This window comes from Chiloscyllium plagiosum, unplaced genomic scaffold (genome assembly GCF_037043375.1).
Source record: "Chiloscyllium plagiosum isolate Xiang-an unplaced genomic scaffold, Cpla_swu_hap1 HiC_scaffold_5, whole genome shotgun sequence".
Taxonomy (NCBI): Eukaryota; Metazoa; Chordata; class Chondrichthyes; order Orectolobiformes; family Hemiscylliidae; genus Chiloscyllium; species Chiloscyllium plagiosum.
The window spans coordinates 138,110,222-138,129,026 of record NW_028270143.1 but is presented as its reverse complement, the minus strand read 5'-3'; the positions used below and the strand labels follow the sequence as shown (position 1 = coordinate 138,129,026).

Below are 18,805 nucleotides of genomic sequence, written 5' to 3'. Positions count from 1 at the left end.
TGAGAAGGTGACCAAACAGGTAGATGAGAGTAAACCGGTTGATGTGGTGTATATGGATTTCAGCAAGGTGTTTGATAAGGTTCCCCACAGTCGGCTATTGTATAAAATGCGGAGGAATGGGATTATGGGAGATATAGCAGTTTGGATCAGTAATTGGCTTGCTGAAAGAAGGCAGAGGGTGATGGTTGATGGGAAATGTTCATCCTGGAGTCCATTACAAGTGGTGTACCGCAAGGGTCGGTGTTGGGTCCACTGCGGTTCGTCATTTTTATAAATGACCTGGATGAGGGCGTAGAAGGGTGGGTGAGTAAATTTGCAGACGACACTAAAGTCGGTGGAGTTGTGGATAGTGACGAAGGATGTTGTAGGTTACAGAGAGACATAGGTAAGCTGCAGAGCTGGGCTGAGAGGTGGCAAATGGAGTTTAATGCAGACAAGTGTGAGGTGATTCACTTTGGTCGGAGTAACCGGAATGCAAAGTACTGGGCTAATGGTAAGAGTCTTGGTCGTGTAGATGAGCAGAGAGATCTCGGTGTCCAGGTACACAGATCACTGAAAGTTGCCACCCAGATTGACAGGGTTGTTAAGAAGGCATACTGACGTAATTTGCCCTCCCCTAGTTTTGTGCCTTCCCATAAGGTCCTGACTTATCCTTATTTGTAGCTGTCTTCAACCTTAAGAAGGTGTGATCACTGTTTCCAAAATGCCGTCCCATTGAGAGGTCAGTCACCTGGCCAGGCTCATTAACCAATACAAGGTGCCGAGGGACTGTCCACATACTGTTTCAAGAAACCCTCTTGGATACATTTAACAAATTTTTCCCCGACTAAGCCTCTTGCTCTAAGAGGGGGGGGTCCCAGTCAATATTACAGAAGTTAAAGTCACTCACTATGACAACCCTATTGTTATTGCATCTTTCCATAATCTGCTGATATATTTGTTCCTCAATGTCTTCGTGGCTGTTGGGGGGGGGGGGGGGGGGGGGTCTGTAGTGTAATGCTATCAGAGTGATTACAACCATCTTATTTTGAGCTGTATGCATACTGCCTCAGTGGATGAGCCCTGCCGTATGTCCTCTCTGAGTGCAGATATAACATTCTCCCTGATTAGTAATGCAACTCCTCCACCTCTTTTACCTTATAGATCAACAACATTAGCCAAAGTTGAACCACCTCTCACAAGGCAAGGTTCACAACTCCATCGACATGAACTGTCTCTGGTGCGATTCACACACAATGGCCTCACAAAACACTCGTGTTCTGTTACTTTTGGTGGGGTACATTTCTCTTTGTCCATTCAGACCCTGGAGTGAGTCTTCAATCCTGGGACTGCTGGAAGGATCAGCTCAATTCCACCAATTAATGCAAACTGACAGACTAACCTGACTAAGATCACAGACAAAACTGGGTGGGTGTTACCTGCTAGTTGTACCAAGCTTTAGTCGCTGCTATCTTGTGTAACAATGTTTGGACCTGCACTGTGCACCCAACACATTGCCTGCAAGCAAATACCCCACCAACTCCACAGCATCATCTCGGGACTGAACAAAGTGAACTTCCAAGGCAGTGCTTATGCAATCGGAATGAACTCCCTCAAGTTTAAAAAGGTAACGGTGATCTCGTCAAGGTGTTTGAGATGATTAAAGCGTTTAATAAGGTGGGGAGGTTAGGATGGCGATGGAGGAGGCCAAGGACCTGCATGTCCTTGGCGGAGTGGGAGGAGAAATTAAAGTATTCAGCCACGGGACGGTTGGGTTGGTTGGTGCGGGTGTCCCAGAGGTGTTCTCTGAAACGTTCTGCAAGTAGGCGGTCTGTCTCCCCAATGTAGAGGAGACCACATCGGGTGCAGCGGATGCAGTAAATGATGTGTGTGGAGGTGCAGGTGAATTTGTGACGGATATGGAAGGATCCCTTGGGGCCTTGGAGGGAAGTGAGGGGGGAGGTATGGGCGCATGTTTTGCATTTCTTGCAGACCTCATCACCAGGGATATATTTCCCTCCCCTCCCCTATCAGCGTTCCGGAAAGACCACTCCCTCCGTGACTCTCTCGTCAGGTCCACACCCCCCACCAACCCAACCTCCACTCCCGGCACCTTCCCCTGCAACTGCAAGAAATGCAAACTTTGCGCCCACACCTCCCCCCTCACCTCCCTCCAAGGCCCCAAGGGATCCTTCCATATCCGTCACAAATTCACCTGCACCTCCACACACATCATTTACTGCATCCGCTGCACCCGATGTGGCCTCCTCTATATTGGGGAGACAGGCCGCCTACTTGCAGAACGTTTCAGAGAACACCTCTGGGACACCCGGACCAACCAACCCAACCGCCCTGTGGCTGAACACTTAAACTCCCCCTTCCACTCCGCCAAGGACATGCAGGTCCTTGGCCTCCTCCATCGCCAGACCATGGCAACACGACGGCTGGAGGAAGAGCGCCTCATCTTCCGCCTAGGAACCCTCCAACTACAAGGGATGAACTCAGATTTCTCCACCTTCCTCATTTCCCCTCCCCCCACCTTTTCTCAGTCCCAACCCTCGGACTCAGCACCGCCTTCTTGACCTGCGATCTTCTTCCCGACCTCTCCGCCCCCATCCCCTCTCTGGCCTATCACCCTCACCTTGACCTCCCTCCACCTATCGCATTTCCAACGCCCCTCCCCCAAGTCCCTCCTCCCTACCTTTTATCTTAGCCTGCTGGACACACTTTCCTCATTCCTGAAGAAGGGCTTATGCCCGAAACGTTGATTCTCCTGCTCCTTGGATGCTGTCTGACCTGCTGCGCTTTTCCAGCAACACATTTTTCATCTCTTTTGAACAACCAAGGGGACGTTTATAAAGTGCACAATCAGTAACGTGATGGACGGTGTCAGTAACAGAGCAATCAAGCAGCACCTGCTCAGCAATAACCTGCTCAGTGACCTGCCCAGTTTGGGTAACCCCAGGGCCACTCACCTCCTGACCTCATTACAGCCTTGGGTCAAACATGGACAGAAGAGCTGGATTCCATAGGGGCGGGGAGAGGGACAGCCCTTAACATCAAGGCTGAATTTGTCTGTGTGTGGTATCAAGGAGCCCTGGCAAAACTGGACTCAGTGGGTATCAGGGGACAAACTCTCCACGGGTTGGAGTCTACCTGACACATAGGAAGATGGTTGTGGTTCTGGGAGGTCAGTCATCTCAGCTCCAGGACACCTCTGCAGAAGTCCCTCAGCATGGTGTCCTAGGTCCAACCATCTTCAGCTGCTTCATCAATGACCTTCCCTTCATCATAAGGTCAGAAGTGGGGATGCTCGCTGATGATTGCACAATGTTCAGCATCATTCGCAACTCCTCAGATACTGAAACAGTCCATGTTCAAATTTTCATTCATTCATAGCGTCTGGGCATCACTGCCGAGAGCAGCATTTATTGCCTATTCTTTGTTGCCTTTAAAATGCAACAAAATTTGGACAATATCCAGTCTTGGGTTGATAAGTGACAAGTAGAATTTGCACCACATAACTGCCAGACAATGACCACCATCAATGAGAGACAATCTAACCACCACCACTTGACATTCAACGGTATTACCATCACCGAATCCCCTACTATCAACATCCTGGGTGTTACCATTGACTAGAAACTCAACTGGACTCACCTCATAAACACAGTGGCTACAACAGCAGGTCAGAGGCTGGGAATACTGCAGCGAGTAACTCACCACCTGACTCCCCAGAGCCTGTCCACCATTTACAAGGCATGTGTCAGGAGTGTGATGGAATATTCCCCACTTGCCTGGATGGGGGCTGCTCCAACAACACTCAAGAAGCTTGACACCATCCAGAACAAAGAATCCACTTACTTGGAACCACATCCACAAGAATCCATTCCCTCTAACTCCCTCAGTTGCAGCAGTGTGTACTATCTACAAGATGCACTGAAGAAATTCACCAAAGATCCTCAGACAGCACCTTCCAACCCCACGACCACTTCCAACTGGAAGGACTAGGGCAGCAGGTACATGGGAACACCACCCCCTGCAAGTGCCCCTCCAAGCCACCCACCTTCCTGATTTGGAAATATATTGCCATTCCTTCACTGTCGCTGAGTCAAAATCTTGGAATTCCTGCTCTCAGGGCATTGTGGGTCAATCCACAGCACGTGGACTGCAGTGGCTCAAAAAGGCACTCACCCCCACCTTCTCAAGGTCAACTAGGGATGGCCAGTCAGCAATGCCTGTGTCCTATGATCTTGATAAAGCAGCTGAAGATGATTGGGCCTCAGACACTACCCTGAGGAACTCCTGTAGAGGTGTCCTGGAGCTGAGATGACTGACCTCCAACAACCACGACCATCTTCCTATGTGTCAGGTAGACTCCAACCAGTGGAGCCTCCTCCACTGCCGCTCCCTCACCACCCGACGCCTGGAGGAAGAACGCCTCATCTTCTGCCTCGGAACACTTCAACCCCAGGGCATCAATGTGGACTTCACCAGTTTCCTCATTTCCATTCCCCCCACCTCACCTCAGTTCCAACCTTCCAGCTCAGCACCATCCCCATCACCTGTCCTACCTGCCAATCTCCCTTCCCACCCATCCGCTCCATCCTCATCTTCGACCTATCACCCCCATCCCCAACCCCATTCATCTATTATACTCTTTGCTACCTTCTCCCCACCCCCACCCCCCTCCCATTTATCTCTCCACCCTGGAGGCTCCCTGTCTTCAGTCCTGATGAAGGGCTTTTGCCCGAAACGTTGATTTTCCTGCTCCTTGGATGCAGCCTGACCTGCTGTGCTTTGCCAGCACCACTCTAATCTAGACTCTGGTTTCCAGCATCTGCAGTCCTCACTTTTGCCTTTTTCACTAGACCAATAGTCCAGAGACCCAGATAATGTTGGATTTTGAATCCTGCTATTAAAGATGATAGAATTTGCATTTAATAAAGAAAATATGGAATTAAGAATCTAAATGATGACCATGAAAACATTGCCAATTGTTACAAAAGCTCCATCTGGTTCACTAGTTTCCTTAGGAAAGGAAATCTGATGTCCTTACCCAGTCTGGCCAATATGTGACTCCAGACCACAGTAATGTGGTTGATTTTGAGCTACTCTCGATCATACTGTGATCACTCATCCCTAAAAGTTTTTTTACAAGTTTGTTAATGAGCTGTTTAAATAAGCATGACCTTCAGTTGGCTTCTCAACACACTTCTCTCAAACTGTGTATAAACCATTGCAGAAACGTGTGCTTTACTGCGTTAGTGCTCAGTCAATTTACTCTATCTATTTGCAGATTGAAGTTACCCAGGATAACTGTGTGGACTATGCTACATGCTTCTCCTGTCTCTAGGTTAATACCAGGCCCCACACTTCCACCACTGTTTAGTGGCCTAAAAATAACTCCAATCAATGTCCAATGCCCCTTGCTGCTGCTGAGTTCACCCAAACAGATTCCACACATTGTTCTTCTGATCTGAAACCCTCATCATTAATGAACTGATCCCCATCCCTAACCATAAGTGCAAATCCACCTCCTTTTCCTCCTTGTCTGTCCATTCTAAATGTCAGACCCTCTTAAATATTCAGTTCTCAGTCCTGTGTACAGGGACCAGCATTCTGGCAGGCAGGTTTTCTACTGCAGCACCGCTACATTTAAACTAAGTAGCGGGGAGGAGGGGACAAACTGAATGTTTAAAAAGGAAATTGAAGGGAAAGTTAGAACAAGAGAAGTCAAGAAAGACAACTGTATCAACGAGGCAGAAAACTCGGAAAGGGATCATGCTGTAAAGTTGAGTGAAATAGGAGTTGATGGGAAGGGTGAGGACAGTAACAAATTAAAAATACTATACATGAATGCACGAAGCATTAGAAATAAGATGGATGAGCTTGAGGCTCTTTTGGAAATTGGCAGATACGATACTGTGGAGATAACTGAGACGTGGCTTCAAGTGGACAGGGCCTGGGAAATGAATATTCAAGGCTACACGTGCTATCGTAAGGACAGACTGACGGGCAGAGGGGGTGGGGTGGCCTTGTTGGTAAGGGAGGATATTCAGTCCCTTGCGCAGGGGGACCTAGAGTCAGGAGATGTAGAGTCAGTGTGGATAGAGCTGCGAAATACTAAGGGTAAAAAGACCCTCTTGGGAGTTATCTACAGGTCTCCAAACAGTAGTCTGGATGTCGGATGCAAGTTGAATCAGGAGCTGAAATTGGCCTGTCGCAAAGATGTCACTACAGTTGTTATGGGGGATTTTAACATGCAGGTAGACTGGGAGAATCAGGATGGTATGGGGCCACAAGAAAGAGACTTTGTGGAGTGCCTCAGAGATGGATTCTTAGAGCAGCTGGTGCTGGAGCCGACCAGGGAGAAGGCAATTCTGGATCTGATATTGTGTAACGAACCGGATTTGATCAGGGACCTCGAAGTGAAGGAGCCATTGGGAAGTAGTGACCATAATACAATAAGCTTCAATCTGCAATTTGAGAGGGAGAGGGTACAGTCGGAAGTGACAGTATTTCTGTTGAATAAAGGGAACTATGGAGCTATGAGGGAGGAGCTGGCCAAAGTTCAATGGTGCAATACCTTAGCAGGGATGACCGTGGAGGAACAATGGCGGATATTTCTGTGTATAATGCAGAAGTTGCAGGATCAGTTCATTCCAAAAAGGAAGAAAGATCCCAGGAGGAGGCATGGGCGGCCGTGGCTGATGAGGGAAGTTAAGAAACATATAAAGTTAAAAGAGAAAAAGTATAACATAGCTAAGATAAGTGGGAAAACGGAGGACTGGGAAGCTTTTAAAGAGCAACAAAGGATTACTAAGAAGGAAATACGCAGAGGAAACATGAGGTACGAAGGTAAACTGGCCAAAAATATAAAGGAGGATAGTAAAAGTTTTTTTAGGTATGTGAAAGGCAAAAAAATGGTTAGGACTAAAATTGGGCTCTTGAAGACAGAAACAGGGGAATATATTACAGGGAACAAAGAAATGGCAGAGGAATTGAATGGGTACTTCAGATCTGTGTTCACTGGGGAAGACACAAGCAATCTCCCTGAGGTAACAGTGGCTGAAGGACCTGAACTGAAGGGAATTTATATTTGCCAGGATTTGGTGTTGGAGAGACTGTTAGGTCTGAAGGTTGATAAGTCTCCGGGGCCTGATGGTCTGCATCCCAGGGTACTAAAGGAGGTGGCTCGAGAAATCGTGGATGCGTTGGTGATTATTTTCCAGAGTTTGATAGATTCGGGGTCGGTTCCTGAGGATTGGAGGGTGGCTAATATTATACCACTTTTTAAGAAAGGTGGGAGAGAGAAAGCAGGAAATTATAGACCAGTTAGTCTGACCTCAGTGGTGGGAAAGATGCTGGAGTCTATTATAAAGGATGAAATTACTGCACATCTGGATAGTAGTAACAGGATAGGTCAGAGTCAGCATGGATTTATGAAGGGGAAATCATGCTTGACTAATCTTCTGGAATTTTTTGAGGATGTAACTCTGAAGATGGACGAGGGAGATCCAGTGGATGTAGTGTACCTGGACTTTCAGAAAGCTTTTGATAAAGTCCCACACAGGAGGTTAGTGAGTAAAATTACGGCGCATTTTTTGGGGGGCAAAGTACTAGATTGGATTGAAAATTGGTTGGCTGATAGGAAACAAAGGGTAGTGATAAACGGCTCCATTTCGGAATGGCAGGCAGTGACCAGTGGGGTACTGCAGGGATCCGTGCTGGGACCACAGCTTTTTACAATATATGTTAATGATATAGAAGATGGTATCAGCAATAACATTAGCAAATTTGCTGATGATACTAAGCTGGGTAGCAGGGTGAAATGTGATGAGGATGTTAGGAGATTACAGGGTGACCTGGACAAGTTAGGTGAGTGGGCAGATGCATGGCAGATGCAGTTTAATGTGGATAAATGTATGGTTATCCAATTTGGTGGCAAGAACAGGAAGGCAGACTACTACCTCAATGGAATGAATTTAGGTAAAGGGGCAGTACAGAGAGATCTGGGTGTTTTTGTACACCAGTCAATGAAGGCAAGCATACAGGTATAGCAGGTAGTGAAGAAGGCTAATAGCATGCTGGCCTTCATAACAAGAGGGATTGAGTATAGAAGCAAAGAGGTGCTTCTGCAGCTGTACAGGGCCCTGGTGAGACCACACCTGGAATACTGTGTGCAGTTCTGGTCTCCAAATTTGAGGAAAGACATTCTGGCTATTGAGGGAGTGCAGCATAGGTTCACGAGGTCAATTCCTGGAATGGCGGGATTACCTTACACTGAAAGACTGAAGCGACTGGGCTTGTATACCTTTGAGTTTAGAAGACTGAGAGGGGATCTGATTGAGACGTATAAGATTATGAAAGGATTGGACACTCTGGAGACAGGAAACATGTTTCCGCTGATGGGTGAGTCCCGAACCAGAGGACACAGCTTAAAAATACGGGGTAGACCATTTAGGACAGAGATGAGGAGAAACTTCTTCACCCAGAGAGTGGTGGCTGTGTGGAATGCTCTGCCCCAGAGGGCAGTGGAGGCCCACTCTCTGGATTCATTTAAGAAAGAGTTGGATAGAGCTCTCAAAGATAGTGGAATCAAGGGTTATGGAGATAAGGCAGGAACAGGATACTGATTAGGAATGATCAGCCATGATCATATTGAATGGTGGTGCAGGCTCGAAGGGCTGAATGGCCTACTCCTGCACCTACTGTCTATTGCCTATTGCTGCCCAGTTTCTGTAATGACAATTAGATCATGCCCAAATATCTCTATATGTGCCTTCTGTATGTCTACCTACACATGTACCAGTATCTGGTTGGCATTGGGACAGAGTATTGCTGACGAAGAGGCTGTCTATAACTGGATGTGGCTACGGACAGGTAAACTGTATGACCTTTTGGGGACACGGGGAGGAGAGAGTTCGAGGTGAGTTTGATCGGATACAGCAAGAAAATGTACTGGAACTACTTGAACTCATAGTGAAAATCCTCTGAGAAACTCAACTCAACTTGCACTTTAGAACATAGAACATAGAACATAGAAGAATACAGCGCAGTACAGGCCCTTCGGCCCTCGATGTTGCGCCGACCCAAGCCCACCTAACCTACACTAGTCCTCTATCCTCCATATGCCTATCCAATGCCCGCTTAAATGCCCATAAAGAGGGAGAGTCCACCACTGCTACTAGCAGGGCATTCCATGAACTCACGACTCGCTGAGTAAAGAACCTACCCCTAACATCTGTCCTATACCTACCACCCCTTAATTTAAAGCTATGCCCCCTCGTAATAGCCAAATTAAATTAAATTTGCCAAAATTTAATGTAAGAATCAGCCCATAGTTTTACTTTCACCCTTTTTGCCCAATAAATTTGTTATTTTGGTGAAGTAGAGCCTCTTGTGAAGATTCTGTGCCTGACCACTATCATAAACAATAAGAAAAAATAAAACTTATAAATGAATGAACAATAAACCAGGAGTTGACCATTCATCCCCTCAACCCCTGCTGTTCCATTCAACATGATCATCACTGGTTTGATCATCACTGCAAATCCACATTCCCACCTACCCTCAATCTTCACTTGTGAAGAATCTCTTCACCTCTATTAATCCCATTCTCACTCTGGGACCTGATTTGTTGAGTATTACAATCAGCTCATAAACAATATAAAATGGTACACAGAGCCAGGAGAAAGCAGTACCTACCCGGTATCTGTTTGCACTGATCTGTTCCACCTGGAATCGCGGGGCACAGTTACATTCAGCAACCTGGCGGCAAACCTGCAAGACAGATGACTCAGCACTGAATAATGGAGCATACTGAGAGAGAGAGAGAGAGAGACAGGCTGTAGTCAGGGAAAGGCCTGGGATTGAAGTTCCGGGAGGACTCCAGGGCACAACCATCTGAGCTGGTGGGGATGGCTGTGAGTATGGTTGAGCTCTGGGAAGGGAATAAAGAAGGCTTTTATGTTCAGTGAGAGGCCTAAGGGAAAGGCCTATCCCAGAAAAGGCAGTAGAAAGGAATCTAAAGGACAGCCTAATAAAAGGCTTATTGCTGTTTCAAAGGTCGCAGATACTGAAAAGTGAACATTGTCTCTCACCTCATCTTCAATCCTGTCTTCATCCTCAGTTCTCCGATGGTGGTCTCTGCTCGGGTGTAGTGCATTAGCAAACTCGTAGTAATCAATGAATCCATCACCATTCAGGTCAAAAATGGCAGCAACTGCCTCCATCTCCACGGAGCTCGTGGGGAATTCTGGCCAAGTGCAGGGACAGATGTTTAGGATCATGCCATTTCTTTCCACAGAACCAGAGAACAGTTAAAGCCCAGGAGAAAGCCATTCAGTCCATCTTACGAACTCTTATCCTCCTGTGACCCTGCACATTGTTCCTTTTCAGCTCAGTCAGATTGTTCAAATTTCTCACAAGCATGGAGCCCCATTACAGTTTCTATCTGGGACCTGATGGGTGGGTGAGTGAATTTCAGAGAATTTACAATGGATCGCAGGGAAAAATATAATTCCTAAGGATTAAATGATAATATAAATGAATACTTAATAAGAATGAAAGTTCAAAACTGCCAAGCAGCAGAGCCAAGAATGAGGGGTGTCATAATAGTAATGTCACTTGTTATATATTTCTATATGGACTATGAGAAACTGGAATATAAAATGCAACTTCAGGAACATTTATCATGTGATGTCTTGGACATGAAAAGACTGAAAATCAAAGGAAGCTTTTAAAAAAAAAGATAAAATTGTATTTATGGCCTTAATGTCTTAACAAACAAAGTTTCGGAAGAAATTATAGGATCGATGCTGCCACTGCCAAGCAACAGGTTCTGGACTGTAATTTCTGTCTTGCCACAGACATGGAAGCTGTTGGGAGTTAAAAGAAAGCTGGTGTGAGAGAAATTCCTCTCACTTGCTCTGTCTCTCACTGTCTCAGTCTACTCTACTGCCAACTCAATCAAAGACCTGGGTCTAACTGCCCGGCTACCTGAACTGAGGATCTTCAGTGCCTGAGGATTCAATCAGGCACTGACACTTTGGGAGTAATAGGGTGGCGCGGTGGCTCAGTGGTTAGCGCTGCTACCTCACAGTGCCAGGCACCCGGGTTCAATTCCCATCTCGGGCAACTGTCTGTGTGGAGTTTGCACATTCTCCCCGTGTCTGCGTGGGTTTCCTCCGGATGCTCCAGTTTCCTCCCACAGTCCAGAGATGTGCAGGTCAGGTGGATTGGTCATACTAAATTGCCCGTAGTGTTCAGGGATGTGTAGGTTAGGTTCATTAGTCAGGGGAAATGTAGAGTAATAGGTTAGAGGAATGGGACTGGGTGGGATTCTCTTCGGAGGGTTGGTGCGAACTTGTTGGGCCGAATGGCCTGTTTCCACATTTAGGGATTCAATAAAATTAACAACTCCCCTCAGCCACCCTACCCCATCCTGGTCAGAGTCACAACCACCACATGTAAAGGATTAAGAGTTAGAGGTCACAGCCTTAAAGTAATTTACAAAAGAAGCAAAATGATGAGGTAGAAAGCTTCGGAATATGCTGCTTGGAAATGTGGTGGTGGTGGCAGGATCAATTGAGGCATTCAAAAGGGACATTGGATAATTACTTGATTAGAATCAACGTACAAAATTATTTGGAAAATGCAGGAGATTGGCACATAATTAAATTGGTCAGAGAGCCAGTACAGACATCACAGACTGAATGGCCTCTTTCTGTATTGGAACAATTTTGATTTAATTCTGATTTAAACTTTTGAACTGATATTTCTGTGACACATAGAAATAGCCAGATTGTAAACTCACTGGAGTCAAGAACACTCTGTGTAAACTCCTGCTGACTGATTCGTCCATCTTGATCCTTGTCAATATATCGGAAAATGTCCAGCATTCGGAATTTCTTGCTGCTAATCCACTGCAAGTATTGCTTCCTCCATGTGTTAAAGCTGAAGGTCTCCAGAGCTTGGAGCTGAAATTTGCAACATAGATCAATGACTCCTTACTGATTTATTCATCTGTTTTCTTATTTCTTTTATACATAAAACAATTAAAATCAAACGAGAGTGGACCATTCAGCACCTTAAATCAGCTGTCAGCAGATATGGGTTAAACACACTCATGGTCAGAAGGTCAGAGTATTTCCTAACTATTGAGGGGTTGGAAAGTGTAAATGTGCTAAGAGTCATAGGTGTCCTTATTGGTAAGTCACTGAATGTGAGCGTGCAGGTGCAACAAGTTATGAGAAAGATGAATGAATGTTGGCTTTTATAGCAAGAGGCTTTCAGTACAGGAGGAATGGAGTATTGTTTCAATTGTACAGGAGCTTGTTTAGACCAGGCCTGGAATACTGTGAGCCAATTTGGTCTCCTTCTCTCAGGAAAGACGTTATTACCTTAGAGAGGCTGCAGTGAACATTCACCGGATTACAAGACTGCTTGTTTGGAGGAGCCTTCCACAATGTCCTCCTTCAGTATAAAGAATAAATCAGAAACTTGGTTACTGAGCAGTGGCTGCCTATGGAGTGACCAACTCTTGGAAAATGCTATCTGAGGATCTGCACTGATCCTGTGGAGTGACTCTAGCAGCCCCTGAGTCCAAACCCTGAGCTAAAGCAGCTGGCTCATTCATGTAGTCCTCCCAGATATAAAATGTCCTCAAGTTCCCAGATACAAATATAGAAAATAGGAGCAGCAGGAGGTCATTTGGCCATTATGTCCTGCCTCTTTATGGGGAATGTGACACAATCCTTGTTCCAGTCTTACACTGGCTCCTTCCCACAACTCTTGGTTCTGTACATCAACAACTACTTTGGTGCTGCTTCATGCTCTTGCCTAGAATCTTGACACATTTATTCATTTTGCCTCCACTTTCCATTCCTCTATAACTTTTGCATTGTCAATTTCTGATACTTCCCTTCCTTTCCTTGACCTGTCAGCCTCCATTTCAGGGATTAAGCTGTCCACTGCAAAGCCACTGACTCCTAAAGCTATCTTCACTACAGCTCATCATATCCCACATCCTTCAAGAATTCCATTCCCTTTTCCCAGTTCTTTGGCAACGTTGTATCTGTTTGGATGTTACCACCTTCCAGAACAGTGCTACTGACATGCCTTCCTTCTCCGTGACCATGGTTTCCTGCCCACTATGGTTGACAGTTCCCTCGACTGCATCTGACCAATTACCTGTGCTTCCGCCCTTGCCCCTTCCCATCATGCACAGCAGCATGATCAGGTCCCCCTTGTCTTCTCTCTCCATCCCACCAGCCTCCACATTCAAAGAATCATTCTCCACCATTTCAGACAACTCCAGCAGAATGCCCCCACCAAACACATCTTCCCCTCAGACCCTCGGCTGCATTTCGGAGGGATCATTCCCTCTGGGACACCCTATTCCATTTATCAACCACCAACTCCAGCCCCTTTCCCACCGCACCTTCCCATGTAACCGCAGAAGGTGCAACTCCTGCCCTTCCCCCCCCCTCCCTGCTCACCACCCAAGGGCTGAAGCAGCCTTTCCGGATCAAGCAGCATTTCCCCAGACCCCCTCCGATCTTGTGGATTATATCCACTGCACCCAATGTGGCCGACTCTACATCAGAGAAAACAAACACAGACTGGGTGACCGCTTTGTAGACCACCTCCGGTCTGTGCACAAACATGACCCTGACCTTCCCTTAGCTGGTTATTTTAACACAGCGTCCTGCTCACATGACCACTGTCCTCAGTGTGCTGCAGTGTTCCAGTGAATCCCAGCACGAACTGGAGGAACAGTGTCTCATTTCAGGTTAGGCAGCTCACAGCTTTCGGGATTTAATATTGAGTTAAAACATTTCAGATTGTGAGCCCACTCCCACTCCTTCCCTTTCTTTTAGTTTTACTTATTACATTCTCTGTCACCACCTCACCCTGCAACTCCCACCCCAGTGGAAGTGGCTGCTGTTTCCAGTCTGGCAGTTAGACACACCATTGTTCTGTCTTTCTCATATTCCAATCACTTAATCTGAATTATTTACCCCCTTTCCCCACCCTGCAGCACTCCAACTGTACCTCCCCAAATATAGTATAAATATTGCTTCTCCACACTTCACCAGCTCTGATGAGGAGTCATCTAGACTCAGAACATTAGCTTGTTCTCTCTCCATGGATGCTATCAGACCCGTTGTGACCTACAGCACATTTTAGTTTCAGTCCAGGTTCCAACATCTGCAGTAATTTGCAGTTTAAAAAAAAAATATCCGGCTGTTTGGAACTTGGCCACAAATCAGCCAAAGTATTCCTCAAGTACTGAACAATTGTGAGGGATGGTGTGCCCCCTTGTGCTCTGTATTTGGACCTCGCTTCAAGGTAAACTGTACTCACCTCATAAAGTCTCTGGACTTTCTCTTGTAGTCGGGTCTGTCTGTCTAATGCTCGTGTCCATAACTGCTCCCACTTTCCCAGGAGATGGGCAACCAAAGGGCTCCTGGCATCTGAGGAGTCAGTGCTTTGAGGAAGGTGGGGTTGAGATCTCCAACAGTGACCCTCCCCTGGAACAAAACAGAACAGCACATCAAAAACACACCTTAACATGAGCAGGTTAAGTGTCATCGCCAACACCCCTCCAATGGAACAGAATCACAACGACCTCCTCACCTGAATGAATATGAATGGGTGGGGGAACGGAAGGCAACAGCAGAGTGGTGCTGTCAACAGAGCATTCACTGAGAAACCCAGAGTAATGGTGTTGTTGACAGAGAGTACCAGCCCAGCATGTTCCCTCTAGGGTGATGGGAAGGAGTAACAAGCCGAGAGAACAATGGCTATCCAGAGAGATTCAGGATAAAATGAAAAGGAAAAGAGAGGCTTTTAGCAGGTACAAGGGGAATAAATCAGCAGAAGCATTCATGGATTAAAAAACGCGCAGGGTGAAGCTGAAGAAAATAACTAGGAAAGGGAAAAGGGGATATGAGAAATCTCTGGCTGACTAAATCCCAAGATAGTCTGTAAGTATGTCAATGGGAAAAGGATTACCTGGCAAGAGTACGGCCCATTAGGGATCAGCAGGGTAATGTGTGAGTGGGGTAGAGCCCATTAGGGACCAGAGGGTAATCATGTGGGTGGAGTGGGGCCCATTAGGGACTAGCAGGATCATCTGTGAGTGGGTTGAGACTGTAGTCCTGGAAAAGCACGGCAGGTCAGGCAGCATCTGAGGAGCAGGAGAATCGATGTTTCGGGCATAAGCACTTCATCAGGAAAGGCTAATGCCCAAAATGTCAATTCTCCTGCTCCTTGGATGCTGCCTGACCAGCTGTGCTTTTCCAGCATCTGCAGTCCTCACTTTCTCCTAATCGGTGGGTGGAGCCAGAGGACATTCGGAGAGTGTTGAACCAATGTTTTATATCCATCTTCACCCAAGAAAATGACAATGGACAAATCATCAGGTTTGGATGGTGTGTCCCAGACTGCTGTGGGAGGCAAGGGGATAGATTACAGGGACACTGACCCGTATTGTTAATGTCTCTCTGTCCACAGGGGAGGCGCCAGAAGACTGGAGAACGTTAAGGTGGTTCCTATATTTAAGAAGGATTGTAGAGATAAGCCAAAGAACTACAGACCAGTTAGCATCTGTTGGAGAAACTTCTGAAGTATAGCGTCTATCTTCACTTGGAGAGGGAAGGCTTGATCAGTGATAGTCAGGACTGCTTTGTCAGAGGGAGGTCGTACTTAACAAATCTGAATGGATTTCTGAAGTGGTGGCCAGGTATCTAGATGAGGTTAGTTGATGTAGTTCACATGAATTCCAGCAAAGCCTCTAACAAGGTCTCACATGGAATTTATCAAGTAGATAAATGCACATGGGATACAGTCCATCAGGTTTAATGGAAGGCACTAGCTTTCGGAGCACTGCTCCTTCATCAGGTGGCTGTGGAGAATAAGATTGTAGGACACCATCCACTTCTCCATAACCACCTGATGAAGGAGCGCAGCGCTCCGAAAGCTAGTGCCTCCCATTAAACCTGTTGGACTATAATCTGGTGTTGTGTGATTTTCAACTTTTACATCCCCAGTCCAATACCGGCATCTCCAAATCTTGGGATACAGGGTCATTGATAAAATGGATTCACAATCGGCTCAGTTGTTAGGAGCCAGAGGGCGATTACCGTAGGCTGCTTTAGTGGCTGGAAGCCGATGTCCAAGAGTCTGTGCTGGGTCACCTGTTATTCATTATTTATATAAATGACATGGCTGGCTGCGTGGGGGTTGGATTAGTAAATTTGCAGATTACGTAAAGATTGGTCAGGTGGTTAAAATGAGGTTGATGTTTTGAGCTACAAGAAGATATAAACAGGGTGGTCAAATGGGCAGCTAAGTGGCAGATGTGAAACGTGGGAGGTGATACTCTTTAGAAGAAGTAATTTGATCAGAAAGTATTCAATGAATGACATGGCACTAGGAAGTTCTGTTGAACAAGGGAACCTTGGTGTGTTTGCACAAAGATCTCTGAAGGCAGAACGGCATGTTAATCAGGTGGTGAAAAAGTCACATGGGACACTTTCCTTTATCAATGGAGGCATAGATTAATAAAGTAGGGAAGTCATGTTGGAGTTGTATAGAACTATGGTGAGATCACAGCTGGAATACTGTGAACGGTTCTAGATGCTATGTTACAGCAAGGATCTGATTACACTGGAGGGGGTGCAGAGGAGCTTCACCAGGATGCTGCAGGAGATTTGTGAGGAGAGAGCATTTAAGTTATGAGGAATGGTTGGATAGGCTTGGGTTGTTTCTGAGTAGAGCAGACTGAGGAATGATCTGATTGAGGTGCATAAGGTTATGAGGGGCATGTGCAGAGTGGATAAGGAGCAGCTGTTCCCCTTAATTGAAAGGTCAGCCACAAGGGGACCCAGGTTCAGGGTGAGGTACAGGAGGTTTAGGGGATGTGAGGAAAACATTATTTAATATTGTCAGTGATGTACACATCCCAATGAAGTAATTAGAAACTTGGAAACCCAGCCTTGATCATGAATGAATATGGCATTTCTCAGGACCCTTACCAGGTGAGGAAAGCTGTTGAAAAACCTGACTGTGATCGTCCAGATTGTGGGAAGTGGGTTTCTTTCTTCTCTCGATTTCTGTTTTCTTTCTCATCAATTCATCCAATAAAACCTGCAAGAACAGCATCAGTGACAGGTTATCACCAACAGTAAGCTGGAAACAGGTCCCAGGGGAGCATTCAGTTCATGGTGACATGTTTTGGAATATTACTTGTACTTTTGAGAAATTTCACTAAAGATCCTTAGTCAGCACCTTCAAAACTCATCATTCCTCATTGTCAATTAGGATCTGTAATTTCCTCTGTAAATGACTCAATGACGATTTCTGTTGATGTTAGGATCATTAAACCTTTTTGTTATAACAAACTAATCAAAACAGCCAGACTTCCCCGACCACTCGCATTCATGACAGCCCATAAACTGACAGCCATGCTCAGACAACAACTCACCGGGAAAAAGGACCCGATACCCACCATGTGCACGACTAACGTAATTTACAGGATTCCATGCAAAGACTGCACAAAACACAATATAGGGTAAACAGGCAGACAACTAACAGTCCACTTCCATGAACACCAACTAGCCACTAAATGCCATGACCAGATGCTCCTAGTGTCATACACACAGATGACAGGGACCACAAATTCGAGTGGGACAGCACAATAATCACAGCACAAGCCAGAAAGAGAATAGCCAGAGAATTCCTAGAAGCATAGCACTCAACCACGGACTCAATCAACAAGCACATTGACCTAGACTCAGTATACCAGCCACTACTACAAACAACCGAAAGCAGCAGAAACAGACCCAAATAAATTCCAGAAGACTCAGTACAGCCGCGCTTCACAGGAGGCTCCAAAGCCCTGAAGATGTCACCTAGACAGGGGTTAAAAATGTCTGCAAATGAACTTCCCAGCTCAGCGAACATCTCCACAACCATGACAACCGGCACCCTTTACGTAAACCTTCAACTAATCAAAAGATTTGCATCTCTCTGTAGTTTCACACAAACTGCTTCCTTGATATGTTACAATCATGATGTGGCCAGAAGAAACCAAACAAGTCTGAGTTGATTATATTTAACAAATAGCCTGTGTTACAAAGGTAGACTTGACAGTGAAAGAACAGATTTCCATCTCCAAGCATGTCCAGGTCGTCTGGAGGAAGAGAAGTGTCATCCATTAGAGATGGAATTATTCATGTGACTTAAAGAAGCAGAGAGCTGTGAAAGTTTTAAAATAATTTGTTTGCAGTTTTGTTTGAGTCATCCCAAATCCTGTCATATCACCTACAGAAATACTTATTCAGGGTGGAGTCTTGAGGAGATGGTTCGTTTTCTTAAGAAGTATCAAACATCTGTATGTCTTTGCTCACACGATCGAGCAGTTCAGTGTAGACTTCATCAAAGAGCAGCTGGGCATTTTCTTTACTTTGAGGTCAGAGAAACCTATAGTGGTTCCCAAAGAGCCTTGTGGAAGACAGCAGTTACTCTAGAGGGAGTTGTACAGAAACTGTGGGAGCAGACTGGGAGAAACATAAGACTTCAGAAGGAATATCTCTTAGCCAAAAGCTAATAAAATCTTCATGAAATATGCAACTCCAGTAATAGCTGGAGTGCAAAGGAGAAATAAAGTACCAGAGGACAATTGAATCATCCTTTACAATGTTGTAAAATAAGGGAACTGTAGTGAGGGTAGGGTGGGACATGGATGTGGAAATACTGAACTGAGATAACAGAAGTCTTTATGAACTACAGTGATGCTGTGTTTAATTTTCCT

At 45.8% G+C, this 18,805-nt stretch overlaps 1 protein-coding gene across 4 annotated transcripts in view; it reads right to left on the bottom strand.

Moving 5' to 3' along the window:
• The window catches only part of LOC148150047 (microtubule-actin cross-linking factor 1, isoforms 6/7-like), a 332,243-nt gene that overhangs the window by 64,730 nt on the left and 248,708 nt on the right, over positions 1–18,805 (bottom strand). For 3 of the 4 annotated variants that reach the window (XM_087987754.1, XM_087987755.1, XM_087987756.1), the window contains exons 25-29: positions 17,028–17,139; positions 14,353–14,519; positions 11,801–11,963; positions 10,086–10,240; positions 9,691–9,765 (exon numbers count right to left, since the gene is read on the bottom strand). In XM_087987754.1, the coding sequence (XP_087843880.1) occupies positions 9,691–9,765; positions 10,086–10,240; positions 11,801–11,963; positions 14,353–14,519; positions 17,028–17,139 (672 nt within the window). Of the gene's footprint in view, positions 1–9,690; positions 9,766–10,085; positions 10,241–10,273; positions 10,508–11,800; positions 11,964–14,352; positions 14,520–17,027; positions 17,140–18,805 lie in introns of those variants that run through there. The other variant, XM_087987757.1, reaches the window with a different exon arrangement.